The 16,921-nt window shown below is 60.8% G+C and overlaps 1 protein-coding gene across 1 annotated transcript in view; it reads left to right on the top strand.

Annotated features, from left to right (window-relative positions):
• The window catches only part of LRP1 (low density lipoprotein receptor-related protein 1), a gene marked incomplete at both ends in the record, with an annotated part of 35,593 nt that overhangs the window by 15,435 nt on the left and 3,237 nt on the right, over positions 1 to 16,921 (top strand). Inside the window, 33 exons of the mRNA XM_010289186.1 lie at positions 629 to 742; positions 1,210 to 1,359; positions 1,654 to 1,788; positions 2,304 to 2,420; positions 2,662 to 2,790; positions 3,266 to 3,388; positions 3,865 to 4,005; positions 4,091 to 4,278; positions 4,550 to 4,733; positions 4,957 to 5,042; positions 5,414 to 5,533; positions 5,940 to 6,127; positions 6,385 to 6,590; positions 6,833 to 7,021; positions 7,248 to 7,396; positions 7,880 to 7,973; positions 8,426 to 8,542; positions 8,645 to 8,764; positions 9,307 to 9,429; positions 9,788 to 9,913; positions 10,197 to 10,313; positions 12,221 to 12,327; positions 12,539 to 12,671; positions 12,938 to 13,057; positions 13,589 to 13,711; positions 13,973 to 14,116; positions 14,200 to 14,334; positions 14,593 to 14,712; positions 15,010 to 15,281; positions 15,373 to 15,551; positions 15,839 to 15,945; positions 16,168 to 16,284; positions 16,653 to 16,829. Of these exons, the coding sequence (XP_010287488.1) occupies positions 629 to 742; positions 1,210 to 1,359; positions 1,654 to 1,788; positions 2,304 to 2,420; positions 2,662 to 2,790; positions 3,266 to 3,388; positions 3,865 to 4,005; positions 4,091 to 4,278; positions 4,550 to 4,733; positions 4,957 to 5,042; positions 5,414 to 5,533; positions 5,940 to 6,127; positions 6,385 to 6,590; positions 6,833 to 7,021; positions 7,248 to 7,396; positions 7,880 to 7,973; positions 8,426 to 8,542; positions 8,645 to 8,764; positions 9,307 to 9,429; positions 9,788 to 9,913; positions 10,197 to 10,313; positions 12,221 to 12,327; positions 12,539 to 12,671; positions 12,938 to 13,057; positions 13,589 to 13,711; positions 13,973 to 14,116; positions 14,200 to 14,334; positions 14,593 to 14,712; positions 15,010 to 15,281; positions 15,373 to 15,551; positions 15,839 to 15,945; positions 16,168 to 16,284; positions 16,653 to 16,829 (4,650 nt within the window). The remainder of the gene's footprint in view (positions 1 to 628; positions 743 to 1,209; positions 1,360 to 1,653; positions 1,789 to 2,303; positions 2,421 to 2,661; positions 2,791 to 3,265; positions 3,389 to 3,864; positions 4,006 to 4,090; positions 4,279 to 4,549; positions 4,734 to 4,956; positions 5,043 to 5,413; positions 5,534 to 5,939; positions 6,128 to 6,384; positions 6,591 to 6,832; positions 7,022 to 7,247; positions 7,397 to 7,879; positions 7,974 to 8,425; positions 8,543 to 8,644; positions 8,765 to 9,306; positions 9,430 to 9,787; positions 9,914 to 10,196; positions 10,314 to 12,220; positions 12,328 to 12,538; positions 12,672 to 12,937; positions 13,058 to 13,588; positions 13,712 to 13,972; positions 14,117 to 14,199; positions 14,335 to 14,592; positions 14,713 to 15,009; positions 15,282 to 15,372; positions 15,552 to 15,838; positions 15,946 to 16,167; positions 16,285 to 16,652; positions 16,830 to 16,921) is intronic.

The raw sequence follows: 16,921 nt of genomic DNA, 5'->3' as shown, positions 1-16,921 counted from the left end.
AGAGTTACCTTCAGCTTGACAGGATCAGAGCGGAGCCAGGGCTTAACAGAGAGTCAAGGCCTAAGTCCTACTGGTGCTGCTTGTGCCACAGACCACTTTGTAAAGCTCACTCCCTGGCAACTGGGACGAAGAACTCTGAGCATGGCCGTGCAAAACCCAGAGCCTCCTGAGAACAGTGGTCTGAAACCCAGGAGGAACACAGGGCGATGGCAAGGCACGGTGTCGCTGCTGCTCATGGCTCTCATGCTCCCGAGAAAAGGGCAGCCAAGCATCCCCAAGGGCAGCATCCCTTCAGAGCTGCAGGGCTGCAGGAGCCTGTCTGCTTGGTTCAGAGACGATGGGGAAGGTCAGGAGCTTCCCTGAGCCTGTCCAGGCCTGCTAGCAACAGGCCAGCTCGGGAGATGAGCTCAGGCTGCCAGGCAGAGTGCGTGAGCTGGAGAGGGACCAGGTCTCGGCCAGCAGCTCACCCGGGCTGGGAGTGCAGGGTCAGGTGGTCCATAGCTGTGCTGGGCAGTGGGTGTATGTACATGCACGCACGTCCGCAGCGTGAGTGGGGGTCAATGGCGTGGCTGTACATGCTGGGTCCCCCAGCCCAGCCTTATCTGCTGGGGGGGCTTCCCCCTTGCAGAAACCAGCTGCGCTGCTACCGAGTTTCGCTGCCGAGATGGGAGCTGCATTGGGAATTCAAGCCGCTGTAACCAGTTCATCGATTGCGAGGATGCTTCAGATGAAATGAACTGCAGTGAGTGCCCCAGCTGCTGTCCCATGTTCCCTGCTGCCGCCCCAGCCCTGCCCGGCTGTAGCTCTGGAGATGCCCATGCCCTCTGCGCCTTTGGGCGGGGGCCTGGATCCCTGCACCTCGTTTCAGTCTTTGGGATTTGTGCTGAATCAGGGAGGGAGAAGGGCCCTGGCTCCTCTCCTGTCAGCAGAGGCCAGCCCAGGTTAGCCCACCAGCTGGAAGCAGCCCCAGCCCGTCACTGCAGCCCCCCCCACCCCGTGCTTTAGCACCTCACCTCCCGACAGCCCGTCAAGTCAGAAGTGCTTCATGTGGTCCCAGCAGCTCGGGCCACACGTGGCGTGGAGTCATCTCAGTGCTGCTATGGGGAGGGAAGGGCTGTCAGCAGCAGGGTGAGGGCTCGTGCTGAGTGGAGCTGGACCGAAGGGCGAGCAGCACTCGTCACTCGGGGCTCCTGGTATGGTTCATTGCAGCCGCAACTGACTGCAGCAGCTATTTCAAGCTGGGGGTGAAGGGTACCACGTTCCAGAAGTGCGAACACACCTCTCTCTGCTATGCTCCGAGCTGGGCATGCGATGGGGCAAATGATTGTGGAGACTACTCAGACGAGCGCAACTGCCCAGGTGAGAGCGGGGAGAGGAAAGGGGGCTTGGGCCTGTGAGAGCAGGGGCATCGTGCTGACCCTCTGGCCAGGTGCTCCCCTTTGGGATCTGTTTGGGCAGCAGATGCTTTGTTTGCACACCGGGAGCATCGTCCTTCGCCTGAGCAGCTCCTGCGTGGAGGGTGCTACAGGGAGCTGATCGATGCAGGATCAGAGTGCTTTTGGGGAGGAATCCTTCAGAGATGGGCAGTTTTGGGTTGAGAGGAAGCAGGATGTGTCCGTGCCACCACCCTCACGTGTTTGCTTTACAAACCAGGTGGGAGGAAACCCAAGTGTCCAGCCAATTACTTCGCCTGCCCAAGCGGAAGGTGCATCCCCATGACCTGGACCTGTGACAAAGAGGACGACTGCGAGAATGGAGAAGACGAGACTCACTGCAGTGAGCGGCAGGGTGGGGAGAGCAAGGGACTCCGGGGTGATAGCTTGGGGTGGCAAGTGCAAGCATGTTGGCAGAGAGGCAGGACACTCTCCTCTCTCTGGCATCCCTTCACCAAGGACCAGACTCCAGATTCTTCCCCCTCTGTAGTCTTATTCCACAAGTTCGGGCTTTTAACTGTGACCAATGCAAACGTCCTTCTGTATTTGTTTGCTCAGCACATACACAAGTGTCAATGGTCATTTTGAAGGTGGTGAGTTACAGCTCACTTGAGTTACGTCCAACCTCCCTGAACAAACCCCAAATGATGCTCAGGAACTGGTGAACCTCCCCAGCTCTAGAGCGGGGAATCCCACAGCTGCAGAGCCCGTCAGCATGGCATGTGGGCTCTGCCGGGTCTGGGCGAGCGGTAGCCCCAGCACCACCCTGGGCTCCAGCCCTGGAGCTCAGCTGGCCCAGCCTGGCTGTGCTTTGCTGCCATGCCCTCCCCCGGCATCACCCTCGGTCTGACCCCTCCTCTTCTCTCCCAGACAAGTTCTGCTACCCCGTGCAGTTTGAGTGCAACAACCACCGCTGCATCTCCAAGCTCTGGGTGTGTGATGGGGCGGACGACTGCGGAGATGGCTCTGATGAGGACAGCCGCTGCCGTGAGTCTGCTCCAGCCCCTGCTCTGACCTCTCAGTCCCTGCCGGCGCTGCTACTGCATCTGTGTATTCCTGCTTCTGCCCATCCCTTCTCCCACCCTTGCTTTCCTGAGCTGTGGTCCTCACTGCTCTGCTGGGTTCTGTCTCTTGGGGACCCCCCTGAGACGTGGGGCGCACAGCCCAAGAGTGCTGGTTCTCCAGCGATGGGCGTGACTGGCCTCCTTCCTGCTTCTCCCTTCCCCAGGGCTGACTACCTGCAGCACAGGATCCTTCCAGTGCCCGGGCACCTACGTGTGCGTGCCGGAGCGCTGGCTCTGCGATGGAGACAAGGACTGTGCGGACGGAGCCGATGAGACCCTCACTGCTGGCTGCTGTGAGTCCTCAGCGGGCTGGGTGCGTGGCAGGGCCAGGGGCTGGAGAGGAGTGGAGCGTAGTGCAGGCAGAGCTGCGTGGGGTGGTTAGCCCCACTCCCCGGGGTCCCTCTCGGTAGCAGACAGGGTGCCTCGTCCTGGCCGCTTCCCTGCCAGGCTTGCAGGAAGAGACTGTGGTGCTGTGGTTGCAGAACACCTGGACACAGGGACGTTTGGGTGTCTTTCCCTGTCTGTGAGGAGAGGAGGAGCATTGTCCCATGGAGCAATAGCCAAAGGCACCACGTTGCCCGGGTGCTGTTCACAGCCACAGGATGAGGGCACAGACCTGGGCTCGGGCTGGGGGCGAAGGAGTGGGAGTCCCTGCCCTGACGGGGCTGTGCCTCAGCTCTGTCCCTAGCACCCCAAGACCAAGGGCTAGGGGGGCAGGCAGGAGAGCATGTGGTCGGGCACAGGGCTGACAGTGATGCCTTGTTGCAGTGTACAACAACACGTGCGACGAGCGGGAGTTCATGTGCGGAAACCGCCAGTGCATTCCCAAGCACTTTGTCTGCGACCACGATGATGACTGCGGCGACGGCTCGGATGAGTCCCCAGAGTGTGGTGGGTGTCTGTGGGACCAGGGAGGGTAGCGGGGGCCATATCTCCTGTACCACTAGCACTGGCAGCCACGCTGGGTCTCCCGGGCTTTGAGACGAGACCCTGGAAGGGCCTTCTTGTCCAGAAGGGGTTTTTGATGTGAGAGCAGGGTGAGGGGGAACAAGGAGAGGGAGCGGGAGGGGTTCAGTGCCAGAGAGCCACAGGAGAGCTGTGCCCCTCAGCCCTGCTGCAGGGCATCCTGGAGAGTTCCAAAACCCACCCACGTTTGCCTCGTTGGCTCCTGCGGTGCAGCCCCGTCCCAAGGCAAGCTGCAGGGAGGTTTGGGCACCCGTGCCGCAGCCCTGTCCCAAGGCAAGCTGCAGGGACGTTTGGGCACCCGTGCCACAGCTCTGCGCAGCCCAGACGCTGCAGTGCCCCTGTCGCTCCCAGCTGGCTCGGGAAGGTGGGCTGCGCCGTCTGAGCCTGCCGCCCTCCCACAGAATATCCCACCTGTGGCCCCCATGAGTTCCGCTGTGCCAATGGCCGCTGCCTCAGCAACAGGCAGTGGGAGTGCGATGGTGAGTTCGACTGCCATGACCACTCAGATGAGGCACCCAAGAACCCACGCTGCACCAGCCCAGGTACCTGCGGGGGCCGTGGCCGGGGAGCAGGGCTGCCTGGCTTCCTCACGCTGACCGCTGCTGCCTCCTCTCCACCCCGCTGCAGAGAACAAGTGCAACGACTCCTTCTTCCTCTGCAAGAATGGGAAGTGCATTCCCGAGGCACTGCTTTGCGACAACAACAACGACTGCACGGACGGCTCGGATGAGCTCAACTGCTTCATCAACGAGTGTCTCAACAAAAAGCTGAGTGGCTGTTCCCAGGAGTGCGAGGACCTCAAGATCGGATACAAGGTAGGGGCCCGCAGGCTGGGAAGTTTGGCTGGGAGGAATGCTCTCCCACTACCTTCCTCTCCCACAGACACTCTTAGCGTGAGGGTTGCTTCTGTCCTGTGCCAGCTGGGCACAGAATGCACACGTGGGCACTTTTGGCCCATGCTTGTGTGTGTTGCTCTTGCATCTGCAAGCTGTCTACGCTTGACCCTGCTTGTCCCATGGTGATGCCTGTCAGGTCTCAGCGTGTGGGCCCTGGATATGTCTAACAGCTCTGGGTTGCCTCCTGCAGTGTAGATGCCGTCCCGGGTTCCGGCTGAAGGACGATGGGAAGACATGCATTGACATCGATGAGTGCTCCACCACCTATCCCTGCAGCCAGAAGTGCATCAACACTCTGGGGAGCTACAAGTGCCTGTGCATAGAGGGCTACAAGCTCAAACCTGACAACCCCACCAGCTGTAAAGCTGTCACAGGTGAGAGCCAAAAGTGAACTTGGAGGCAGGGATGCTCTTCTGGTGACCATGGGATGCTGCTGGCATTGGAGTCGGTCACGGTGCTCCACAAGGCAAAGTAGCTGCACCTGACTCGTGAAGGAGAGCTGGGAAGTAGTGGGGCAGGGAGGGTGGCAGGTCCACAGGGGATCTGCCCATGTCCCACTGGCGCTTCCCTGACACATCTCGTGGTTTCCCTGTGCAGATGAAGAGCCCTTCCTCATCTTTGCCAACCGGTACTACCTGAGGAAGCTCAACCTGGATGGCTCCAACTACACGCTGCTCAAGCAGGTGCAGAGGGAGCTGGGAGCAGGAGGGGGCAACAGCCCCACATGGCCGGGGTTTTGGGGTTGGAGAGGGGCCCTGCAGGGCACGAGACCTGCCTGCCTGGGAGTCTGGGCTCTTGGCTTCCCAGGCAGATGGTAGATCCTGTGTAAACAACAGGTCTCAGTATGAGTATACAGGAGGTCCCATGTAAACAGTAGCTCTTTGGTAGCAGACCTTTATGAGGTAGGGGCTGCACAGCAGTTGTCTATAGGTGCTTTTAACTTTTTTGCTGCAGGGACTGGGAGTTGAGGCTGGGGACTTACTGGTCTTTGTAAAGCCCCCGTGACCCTGTGCTAGCGGGTGAGAGTGTTTCAACACTTCTCCCTTCTTCCCAGGGGCTGAACAACGCGGTGGCTCTGGATTTTGACTATCGGGAGCAGATGATCTACTGGACAGATGTCACCACGCAGGGCAGCATGATCCGCCGCATGCACATCAATGGGAGCAATGTTCAGGTGGGGGACTGAGGCAGTCCTTTGGGCACCCTCCATCTGGGAAGTTGGTCCTTACCCACCTCCTGCACCAGAGAGGCTGCCTGGAGGGTCCCAGACTGGCACCAGGGCCACTGGTGAAGAAGAGGGCACAAGCCCTGCTGTGGGGTCATCATTGCGCTTAGGGTATCAGCCCAGGTTGCTACAGAGATGTTTTGCAGCACCATTGCAGTCAGAAGCGGGCTCCATGCTGCCCCCAACCAGTGGGCAAGGAGGGCTGGGGGGAAGAAAGGAGTGAGGAAAGGATGCTGGGCAGGACCATCTGTGGGGGTGATGTGCCAGGGAAGGGGGATGTTATCATCCCTGAAGGACCGGGGCAGGATCTGGTTCTCCCTGTCCAACCCCAACATCTCTGTTTTCTCCCAAACAGGTTCTTCACCGCACTGGCCTCAGCAACCCCGATGGCCTGGCCGTGGACTGGGTGGGAGGCAACCTGTACTGGTGCGACAAAGGTCGTGACACCATCGAAGTGTCAAAGCTGAATGGCGCCTACCGCACCGTGCTGGTGAACTCTGGCCTGCGTGAGCCCCGGGCGCTGGTGGTGGATGTGCAGAATGGGTGAGAGTCTGGGGGACCTGGACCTTGCCCTCTACGCAGAGGAGGGTGGCAGCCCCTCTGCCGTCTTGCCATAGTCCTGGAGGCTGGGAGATGGGATAAGGTCTTCCCTCCTCCCCTTCAGGACACCTGGCTGCTTCTCCCTGCCCTGCATGCACGTGCCCAGCCGCCTTGGTTTAGCCATGCAATGGGCAGAGTGTGGCTGCTGCTGTGGCTTGGTCTGGGCTCAGCCTCCCTCTGCTCTTCGGTTTCATCCCCAGTTACCTATACTGGACGGACTGGGGGGACCACTCCCTCATCGGGAAGATCGGCATGGATGGCACCAACCGCAGCGTCATCGTTGACACCAAGATAACTTGGCCTAATGGCCTCACTCTCGACTACATCAACAGCCGGATCTATTGGGCTGATGCACGGGAGGACTACATCGAGTTTGCCAGCCTGGATGGCTCCAACCGGCACACGGGTGAGGGCGCCAGGGCTCCCAGGGCACTGCCGGGTCTTTGTGGGTTGTGGGCTTTGGATCGGTCGTGGGAGCAGGAGCCAGGGCTGCTGGGTACGGTCCCCAGCTCTGGCAGCTCCTCTGTGCCTCCGACCAGGGGAAGAAGTTTGTTCCCTGGCTGAGCTGCACCTGGAGAAAGGCTGCGCTGTGGGAGGGGTATGCTGCATGGGGCAGCCCCTTGCTGAGCTACCCGCTCCCCCTTGCAGTGCTGAGCCAGGACATCCCGCACATCTTTGCGCTCACCCTCTTTGAGGATTTCATTTACTGGACTGACTGGGAGACCAAGTCCATCAACCGGGCCCACAAGACTACGGGAGCCAACAAGACCCTGCTGATCAGCACACTGCACCGCCCCATGGACATCCACATCTACCACCCCTACCGCCAGCCTGATGGTGAGCTGCAGGGCCGGGGCTGAGGGCCTGGGGTGGCCCTGCCACTGCAGAACAGCCCTGGGCAGGAGGCCAGGGCTGGGCACGATGTGCGAAGGGACGCCAGGTTGGGCAGGGGGTGCAGGACCGAGGGGTGTGGCAAGAAGGGTCGTGCAGCTGGGGGTTCACGTGCCACCCTGAGGGTCCCCCACCTTGGTCTGACTCACGGTTGTCTCCCTGCTCTCCCCAGTGCCCAACCATCCCTGCAAGACCAACAATGCCGGCTGCAGCAACCTCTGCCTCCTCTCGCCAGGCGGGGGGCACAAATGTGCTTGTCCCACCAACTTCTACTTGGGCGGTGATGGCAAAACCTGTGTCTCCAACTGCACAGCCAGCCAGGTAACAGCCTGCCTGCTTCTGCCTGCGTGGACATCCCCGCTGTGGCAAGTGTTTGCCTGTGCTCTTGTGTATGTCCCTCCTGCCACGGTTTCACCAAGTCCCAGCTTCTCTGCTCTGCTGGTGCCCGTGCTGTGCATCTGGGCGCTGGTGTGCGCACACCTTCTCAAGGCAACACCTCCCTCCTGTGGCACTTCCCAGCACATACAGACTGTAGTCATTTGGGGGTGCCCAGGGGAGCCGCAGACCCTCTGGCTCTGGAATGACCTTCTGCCTGCCCCCCTCCCTCCTTCCAACCCCAGAGGCTGCGTGGGGTGGGCTTAGGGTTAAGGCTTTGCTCCAGGTCGGGGCACAGTGTCCTGGGATTGCCTGGGAAGGGACAGCATGGAGATCAGTGCCCTTGGCAGAGTTCTCTCGGGACAAAGCCTTCTGGGGTCCTCCCTCCCCATTCCCAGCCGTCCTCACAAGCTCATCTCTCTGTCACAGTTTGTCTGCAAGAATGACAAGTGCATCCCTTTCTGGTGGAAATGCGACACCGAGGACGACTGCGGAGACCGTTCGGATGAGCCAGAGGACTGCCGTGAGTGCTGAGGGGATCTGACCACAGCCAGTGGTGTCCCAGCACCCTGGCCATGCTGCCTGGCTCTTGACAGCCCTACAGCATCTGTGTGCTGCCCGGAGCAGCCTGGTGCTGCTTGTGCAGCTGGCCCCCCAAAGCCCTACTGCTGCTCTGGCTTCAGGACAGCACTGCTGTTCACTGCTCAGCTCTGGTGGAGAGGAGGGTTACCCCACTAACGGGGCTTAGAGAACAGTGGGATAACACGCTGTCCCTGCGTGGAGTGTTGCCCCATGGAGGACAACAGCCAACTGCTGCTCTCAGAGCCCAGCTGCCCCTTCACTGCCCCAAAGCCCAGGGTTGGGTGCAGGTTACTGAGTCCCTGCTGAGGACTCCAGAGGGGGAAAAGCAGGAGGTTAAGGTTCACCCTGAAAATGTTCCCCAGAGCAAATGTTTCACCCTGTCTTACCCCACAGCTGAGTTCAAATGCAGGCCGGGGCAGTTCCAGTGCTCCACTGGCATCTGCACCAACCCAGCCTTCATCTGTGATGGAGACAATGACTGCCAGGACAACTCAGATGAAGCCAACTGTGGTAGGTTCTCCACCTCCTCTTGCAACCCTCAAACCCCAGCAGGACTGCAGCATCCCAGAAGAGCAGAGATGCAGCTTTTGACCGTGCTGCCTCCCTTCCCAGATATCCACGTCTGTCTGCCCAGCCAGTTCAAATGCACCAACACCAACCGCTGCATCCCTGGCATTTTCCGCTGCAATGGTCAGGACAACTGTGGTGACGGCGAGGATGAGAAGGACTGTCGTAAGTGGAGAGCTGTTAAGTGTGTTGGGGATGGGGAGCATGCACAGTTAGGGGTGAGGAGTTCAGTGCTGCGTCAGATCTGTATCTTTGGGTATTGGCTTCTCTGCAGGCTGGCTTCTGGGTGGTCCTGCCCCTGGGCATGGGGCTTTCTCCTTACCTCTGCTCTGGGTAGAGCCTCTGTGCACTGTCACCCTGCTGCCCGTAGAGACACTTCTGTTTCCTAGTGGAAATTAAATCCTTGAATCCCTCAGAGTGGCAAGTTCAATATTTGCCATGCATTTGCGCTGAGCCTGTTGCGCAGCTGAGGGATCGTGTGCCTTCTGCCCTGTATCACTGCAGCTGGTCAAGTCTTCTGGGACCCCACCACAAGGCTTCGCTCCCCTCCCCTCTGGCGCATGTGGTCACCAAGCATGGCCAGACACTTGTGATGCCCAGAGCACCTGCATGCCTCTCTGCTCTGTGGGGTGGTCTTTGTGGGGTGGTGGCTGGCTGACCCCTGCCTGCCCTGCTGCCTGTCCTCACTCTGCTTCTCCCTCCTGCAGCGGAGGTGACTTGTGCCCCCAACCAGTTCCAGTGCGCAATCACCAAGCGCTGCATCCCCCGTGTCTGGGTGTGCGACCGGGACAACGACTGTGTGGATGGCTCAGATGAACCTGCCAACTGCAGTAAGAAGCCTGCGCAGGGAGGGTGGGGTGGCTCTGGCCACACTGGGAGCTCCCCCGCAGCCAGTCACGTCTGTGTGTCTCTGCCCGTGGCATGGCGGGTCCCTGCAGGTGCTGCAGGCAGTGGGTGGTGGTGGTGGTGGCTCTGCGTGGATCTGTCCTGCTGAGATACTCCTCTCTCTGACTTCTCCTCGGAGAGCTGCTTGAAAGGGCGGGATCTTGCCCTCCCTATTCCAAGCAGGGGTGCTACAGTCAGCTCCAGGCTGCTGGCACAAAGTGTTCTTCAGCCCTGTGGAGAAAAATGTTCCTGGCCAGTTCTAACCCCATCTCATATCTGTGTCATCTTTTTTCTCCCTGCCAGCACAAATGACATGTGGTGTGGATGAGTTCCGGTGCAAGGACTCGGGCAGGTGCATCCCGGCACGCTGGAAGTGTGATGGGGAGGACGACTGTGGGGACGGGTCCGATGAGCCCAAGGAGGAATGCGGTGAGCAGGGACTGGGGCTGGGGAGATGAGCCCAGAGAGCATCTCGTGACCCCCTCCTTCCCCGAGGGTCAGGCTGCCTTGGTACCATCTGTCCCTTCCACCTCACCAGTGTGCCTGGGGTTGGGGGAAGTTTTAGCTGCTCCTTTTCCAAAGCACGTGGGCAAGGCTGGGTCGGAGGGAGGCTGGCAGAGCGCGCAGCACTGCCTGCCCTGCTAGCTGGCATGCCCATCCCTCCCCTTGTGTGGGGCAGTGCTGATGCTTGTCCCTGTCTCATCCCTTCCAGATGAACGCACCTGCGAGCCCTACCAGTTCCGCTGCAAGAACAACCGCTGCGTGCCAGGTCGCTGGCAGTGCGACTACGACAACGACTGCGGGGACAACTCAGATGAGGAGAGCTGCAGTACGTGCTGCCTTTGAGCCTTTGCTGTCCCAGGAGCCAGCTGTGCAATGGAGAGGGGAGCAGTTCAGGTCTTCCCAGCCCCTCTCCCAGCTCTCGGGGGAGCATCAGGCTGGCTGGGGCTGGTGGCCGGGGAGCCCAGGGAGCAGCCTCCTCCCCCTGCACAGGGTGCGCTGGACTCCATGGGTCTGGCTAGCCTGGTCCCGCAGCCGGGGCTCAGCTGCTGGCTGCTCTGAGGAGAGGCTGCAAGTGGGACAGGTAAAAGGGAGGAGGGACAATGACCTCCCCAGGAGGCAGCACACGGGCCCTGTGTGGCCATGCTCACCTGCGGGGCTCGTGGGCGCCTCATCTCGCTCGCGGTGGAGCAGCTTTGCTTTAGACCATCGCCCTGTGCTTTGGCCCCAGCCTGGCAGGCAGCACCCCATGAAACGGTGTGGCCTGGGAAGGCAGTGGGGGCACACTGAGCCGTTGGGACGGGGGCTGAGGAAACACCTGAACCTGGGTCGCACACCTGGACCTGGACCAGTGTGCGGGGAGGCGGCTGGTCCCTGGAAGCTGTGGCAGACAATCAAGTTGCTGTCCCTGAATGAGTTACCGCTTGTTGGCGGAGCTGCGCCAGCGCTGACCCCACTGCGCAGCAGAGGACCGTGACCGTCCGTGTGGATGGGACGGACGAGCTGCAGGCAGCAGCCTGGTCCTGTCCCTCTGGAGGGGCCCAAGCTGCCCGTGGGACGGCACTGGGGTCTGGTCTGCTGCCCGCCGCAGCGGCCCGGGCAGAGCCAGACTCTCTTCCCACCATGCAGCGCCCGCCCTGCGTCCCTCTGTCTCCCTGCAGCTCTCTAGGGTGCAACTTTGTTTTCTTTTCTGTTGATTTTCATGTTGTGTTTTTGAGTTTGTGCCATTTCACTTCATCTTATGTTTTTCTCCATTTTCACACTGTCGTTATGGGGCGCTCAGAGGTAGGTTCCTGCCAAAATCTTTTAATTCCGTGTACAGTCTCTCTAAAATAAATGAAGACAATAAATTCTAGGTGAGGGCAGAGGGGTCAGGACTGGACAACCCAGGTGGATTTACTGAGCATCAGCACCAGCATCTCCCTCCACTGGAGCCGAAGTCAGGGAGAGTCTGACCCTCTGCCTCCACTGCTGGGGCCCGTGCATGGCTCATACTTGGCTCCAAAATCTGTCCCCACCTTGACCCTTCCTGCTCCGGCCGGACACCCACTGTGCCCCTCTTCCCAGCAGTCCTGTCGGCTTCTGCACCGCGGCCAGAGCCACCAGCTGCCCCGACACCTCCTACACCCGGGGCCTCCCTGGGGCAACGCGGGAGGGAAGGGTCCCGGCAACTGTCGCAGGCAGGAGGCCGCACCGCGCGCCGTCCCCCCACAGATGCATTTGGCAGCGACTGTGCCGGTGCCAGCCCAGCGGGTCGCATTGAACAAGGGCTGCGGGTGTGCCGGCTCTGCCAGTCCTGGCCAGGGCGCTGCTGCCTTCCTCCTGCCCGGAGCTGCTGGTGGGGCAGCAGACGTGGGCAGCAGGGAGCTGTGGGGGTAGTGTTGCCTTCAGTGGGGAACGACCTGGGGGACACGTGCAGCTGGGAATCTGCCAGAAGCAAGTCTGTGTGGCCATAGTACCCCCCGAAAACCCTGTTTCCTTGCAGGGAGCTGGGAGCCCTGGAGTGGGATGAGAGGGGGGCTGGGAGGTGGTATCAGCCGTGCCCCTCTCTGGCAGTTGCTCCAGCTCTGCTTGCATCCCACCCTGTCCCCAGTGCCACTGGGGACACAGTGTCCCCAGACACAGTGTCTGTGTCAACCTGTGCCCCCCCAGGCCGTTGGCCAGGGAGACCTTCTGCCCTCGCAGCCCTGCCTGCAGCCCACGCTCAGGGGGACGCCCTGTGTTCTCTGTCCCCAGCACCCCGGCCCTGCTCGGAGAGCGAGTTCTCGTGTGCCAATGGCCGCTGCATCGCCGGCAGGTGGAAGTGCGATGGGGACCACGACTGTGCGGATGGCTCTGATGAGGTATGGTACTGAGGGCAGGGGCTCCCTGCCAGCACCTTCACCCTGCCCATGCGTGGGAGTGGGGACACGTCCCACTCAGACTGCTTCTGCCGGTGATCCCCCACCACCAAGCGGGGCTTGAGAGCCTGATCCTGCGTGCAGTTATGGGACAGGAGGCTGGTATGGCCGAGGCTGTGACTGCTGACTGCTGTCCCTTGCCCTTCCCCTGCAGAAAGACTGCACGCCACGCTGCGAGTTTGACCAGTTCCAGTGCAAGAACGGGCACTGCATCCCTATGCGCTGGCGCTGCGACGCTGATGCGGACTGCATGGATGGCACCGATGAGGAGAACTGCGGCACTGGGGGTAACAGTAGCGCTGTGTTACTCCCTCGGGGCCGGTTGTCTTCCCCTCTTCCCCTCCATGTCTCCTCTGTCCCCGCTGTGGTTGGGAGTGCTCCCTTGTGTGTGTGTCATAACCGCTCCGCCTGGCCCTAGGGCATGCACAGACACACATCCGAGCCCTGGAGAGCCCCTGGCTGTGCTGGAAGTTGGAGTTGCAGCCCCAGACCAGCGTTTTGGCAGCCAGGCGGCACGGGCTGACACGTCTTCTCTTGCCCTGTGGTGTTGCAGTTCGCACATGTCCCCTGGACGAGTTCCAGTGCAACAACACGCTGTGCAAGCCCCTGGCCTGGAAGTGTGATGGGGAGGATGACTGTGGGGATAACTCGGATGAAAACCCCGAGGAGTGCTGTGAGTGACACCGCGTTGCCTCTCCCTGCTCCTGGCGAGGCATGGCATGGCATCCGGCACGCATCTGCCCACAGGGCAGCAGCCTGCCTCGAGCGCCTGCACGCTGGGGTGGGCTGACATACCTGGGGGCTGGGCACCGCTGCGGGTACCCAGGGGGGCTGTGGGTACCTCTGGCAGTTCTGCACATCCACTCTAGATGGGTCCTCTTGGGGCTGGCCAGTGGGGCCCAGGGGTCAGGAGATGGCTCTTGTTGAGAGAGCGGAGTTGCAGAGGTGCTGAGCCAGGCGTGGGGCTGGCAGTGGGGAGCGGGGGCTGAGAAAGCAGAGCGCTGACCCTCCTGCAGCTGGGCCAGCAACCGGGCGATTGTCTTTGCTTTAGTCTCTTGCTTTAGTCTCTGGAGCCCGCTTGCCCTCGTGGGACAGGCCTCCCCGGAGAGCGGGCAGAGGCTGAGCAGCAGCTCGTGACAAGTGTGACAGCCTGGCTATGGCGTCTCCTTTCACCGTCACCGTTTGTTTCTGTTTGCTGGTGCAGTGAAATTCCAGTGTCCCCCCAACAGACCGTTCCGCTGCAAGAATGACCGCGTATGTCTGTGGATCGGTCGACAGTGTGACGGCATTGACAACTGTGGAGACAACACGGATGAGAAGGACTGTGGTGAGTGGGGCTGCCCGTGGGCACTGCTCTGTGCTCGGCGTGGATGGGGCAGTGGGTTGCCACTGCCCTCAGGCGGGTCCTTGCACAATCGTGGGTTTAGCCTGGGTGTTGGGGTTTGCTTTGCCCACTCCTTCTTCGCAAAATTGGGAGGCAGATGCAGGCATCCTGGGTCCCTTCCTGTGCTGTTCACACCTTGAGGCTCCTGCAGGGCTGGGTGCCCAGGAGCACAGAGCATCACAGCCGCTTCCTGTGCTCCCGCAGAGTCACCCACAGCCAAGCCCAAGAGCTGCAGCCAGGACAAGAACGAGTTCCTGTGCGAGAACAAGAAGTGCATCAGCACCAACCTCCGCTGCAACTTCTTTGATGACTGTGGAGATGGCTCCGATGAGGAGTCCTGCTCCCACGGTGGGTGGGGAACTGGTTGGGGGTGAGGGTGGACACGGGGGAAGCTGTGATGGCATGGGTGCTGATGGTGTATCCCACCCCAGATCACAAGTCGTACGACTGCATGACCAACACCACCATGTGCGGAGACGAGGCCCAGTGCATTCAGTCACAGTCCACCACATACTGCACGTGCCGCAGAGGCTTCCAGAAGGTGCCAGACAAGAATTCCTGCCAAGGTACTTCCTGCCGCTGTTGGAGAGGGCGCGGGGTCGGGCTGTCAGGTTTGTGGTTGGATATGGCCAGTAAGATGCATCTTCACACTTGTGGAGTGGCTGGGGCGACAGAAATGGTGTCCTTGAGGCACAAACATGGGGAATGGTGGGGAGAGACGGGGTCTCTGAGCCCTGGGTAGCACAGACCAGACCCCGAAGAGGGGCCAACGAGTGGGGGCACCCTGCTGGTCTCCCCCCTGACTCCTGTCTCCTGCTGCTCAGATGTCAACGAGTGCCTGCGCTTTGGGACCTGCTCCCAGCTCTGCAACAACACCAAGGGCTCCCACATCTGCAGCTGTGCCAAGAACTTCATGAAGACGGACAACATGTGCAAGGCAGAAGGTCAGGAGGGAACAGGGGCTTGCACAGATCCTGTGGTTGTTCATGCTGCGCTGCAGGACCCAGACACTCTTCCCTCCCTGCTCCTCCTCCTCTCCTTGTACCTCTGCCCACCCTTCCTTCCGGCACTGCTGAGGGCAGGTGCCAGGCTCTGCTGGTGCTGTCAGTCTGTCCTTCCCTGGCAGACCAAGGCCCCAAGGGGGTGCCAAGCTCCCAGCGACCCCATCCTCTGCCCCATGGTGGAGCTGGGCTCACCCCCCACTGCTGGCCCAGCCCACGCCAACAGCTCCTCTTCTGCAGGCTCCGAGCACCAAATCCTCTACATCGCAGACGACAACAAGATCCGGAGCATGTACCCCTTCAATCCCAACTCGGCTTATGAGCCGGCCTTCCAGGGCGACGAGAACGTGCGCATCGATGCCATGGACATCTACGTCAAAGGCAACAAGATCTACTGGACCAACTGGCACACAGGCAGGATCTCGTACCGGGAGCTGCCTGCCTCTTCTGCTGCCTCCACCGCCTCCAACCGCAACAGGCGCCAGATTGACGGCGGTGTCACCCACCTGAATGTGAGCTCTGCCAAGGCCATGGCGGGAGGCACGGCAGCTGGGCTGCCGGTGCCCTCTGCCCTCACCTCTCCCTCCTTTCTGCCCTTCACAGATCTCGGGGCTGAAGATGCCACGGGGAATTGCCATCGACTGGGTTGCTGGAAACATCTACTGGACAGACTCGGGGCGGGATGTCATTGAGGTGGCGCAGATGAAAGGCGAGAATCGCAAGACGCTGATCTCGGGCATGATCGATGAGCCCCACGCCATCGTAGTTGACCCGCTTAGGGGGTGAGAGACTAGAGCCCTTTCTCCCTTCCTTCTGCCCAGCCCTCACCCCGGCTCCTCTCACCAACAAGCCCGTCCGTGGTGGAAGCTCCCTGTGCCCCAGCACCACTGTCTGTGTCAGTTTGAGTTGCTGTGCCGTGGAGTCAGCTGGCCCATTAGGGTCACATCAGTGGCTCTAGGATGCTGTGGGGACAACGCAGGAGGGTTTCTCTGACAATGGGGCATCGGATTGTTCTGCTTTTCCTCTCCTTGCTCTTCTGCCGGGAGTGACCTGCCTGTGTCCTTCACAGGACGATGTACTGGTCAGACTGGGGCAATCACCCCAAGATCGAGACGGCTGCTATGGACGGGACACTGCGTGAGACCCTGGTGCAGGACAACATCCAGTGGCCAACAGGTAAATAAAGACGGATGCCAGGAGGGGCACAAGGGGTGGCGAAAGCCTTGACAGGAGGGATGTACAGCCCACTCGTGTTGAGGAGGCTCAGCTTGGGAGCCCTGAGCCCCATGGCAGGAGTGTGTAGGGGTGGTAATGGGGCTGTTCTCCTGGTCACTTGGTGAAGAGGAGCTCGGGGTGGGCTGGGAGCCCGTACCTCACTTTGGGTGTGTACCCCTTCAGGCCTGGCTGTGGACTACCACAACGAGCGGTTGTACTGGGCCGATGCCAAGCTCTCTGTCATCGGCAGCATCCGACTCAACGGCACCGACCCTGTTGTGGCCATTGACAACAAGAAGGGTAAGCAGCGCCCAAGACCCGCCAGAGCAGCAGGGAGGAGAGGGACCTGCCAGGGTGCAATGTCCCTGGGGTGTGGTCCCGGCACAGCCCAGCCTCCTGGGGCCCCCAGCCTGGGTCGTGCTGCAGGGCAGACCCCAGCACTGAGCCAGGGATACTCAGCAGACGGCAGCGAGGGTGGGTTTTCCTCATTAAATGCTCCACAGCAGGACCAGAGCCTGCTGGCACTGCTGTTCCCCCAACACTATCCCCCTCATACAGGGTGGGAGGCCCACCAAATCCATCCAAAATTCCTAATCAGCCCTGCCCAAGGCAGTGAGCAGCCAGCCGTGCTGCCTCTGCCTGTACATGCCCCCTCTTCGCTTCCCCAGGGCTGAGCCATCCTTTCAGCATCGACATCTTCGAGGACTACATCTATGGTGTCACCTACATCAACAACCGCATCTTCAAGATCCACAAGTTTGGGCACAAGGCTGTCACCAACCTGACATCTGGCCTCAACCATGCCACCGACGTCGTGCTCTACCACCAGTACAAGCAACCGGAAGGTGCGTGCCAGGCCCGGGACCCCCGCCCTGCTGGCTGCGGGGTGGGAGGGAGGTGCCCGGGGCCTGATCTCTGATGTGGGGTGCCAGAGGGT

The sequence above is a fragment of the Phaethon lepturus genome, unplaced genomic scaffold (genome assembly GCF_000687285.1).
Source record: "Phaethon lepturus isolate BGI_N335 unplaced genomic scaffold, ASM68728v1 scaffold26886, whole genome shotgun sequence".
In the NCBI taxonomy this organism is placed as follows: Eukaryota; Metazoa; Chordata; class Aves; order Phaethontiformes; family Phaethontidae; genus Phaethon; species Phaethon lepturus.
The sequence above is the reverse complement of the archived record's forward strand: the minus strand, read 5'-3'. Positions and strand labels throughout refer to the sequence as shown.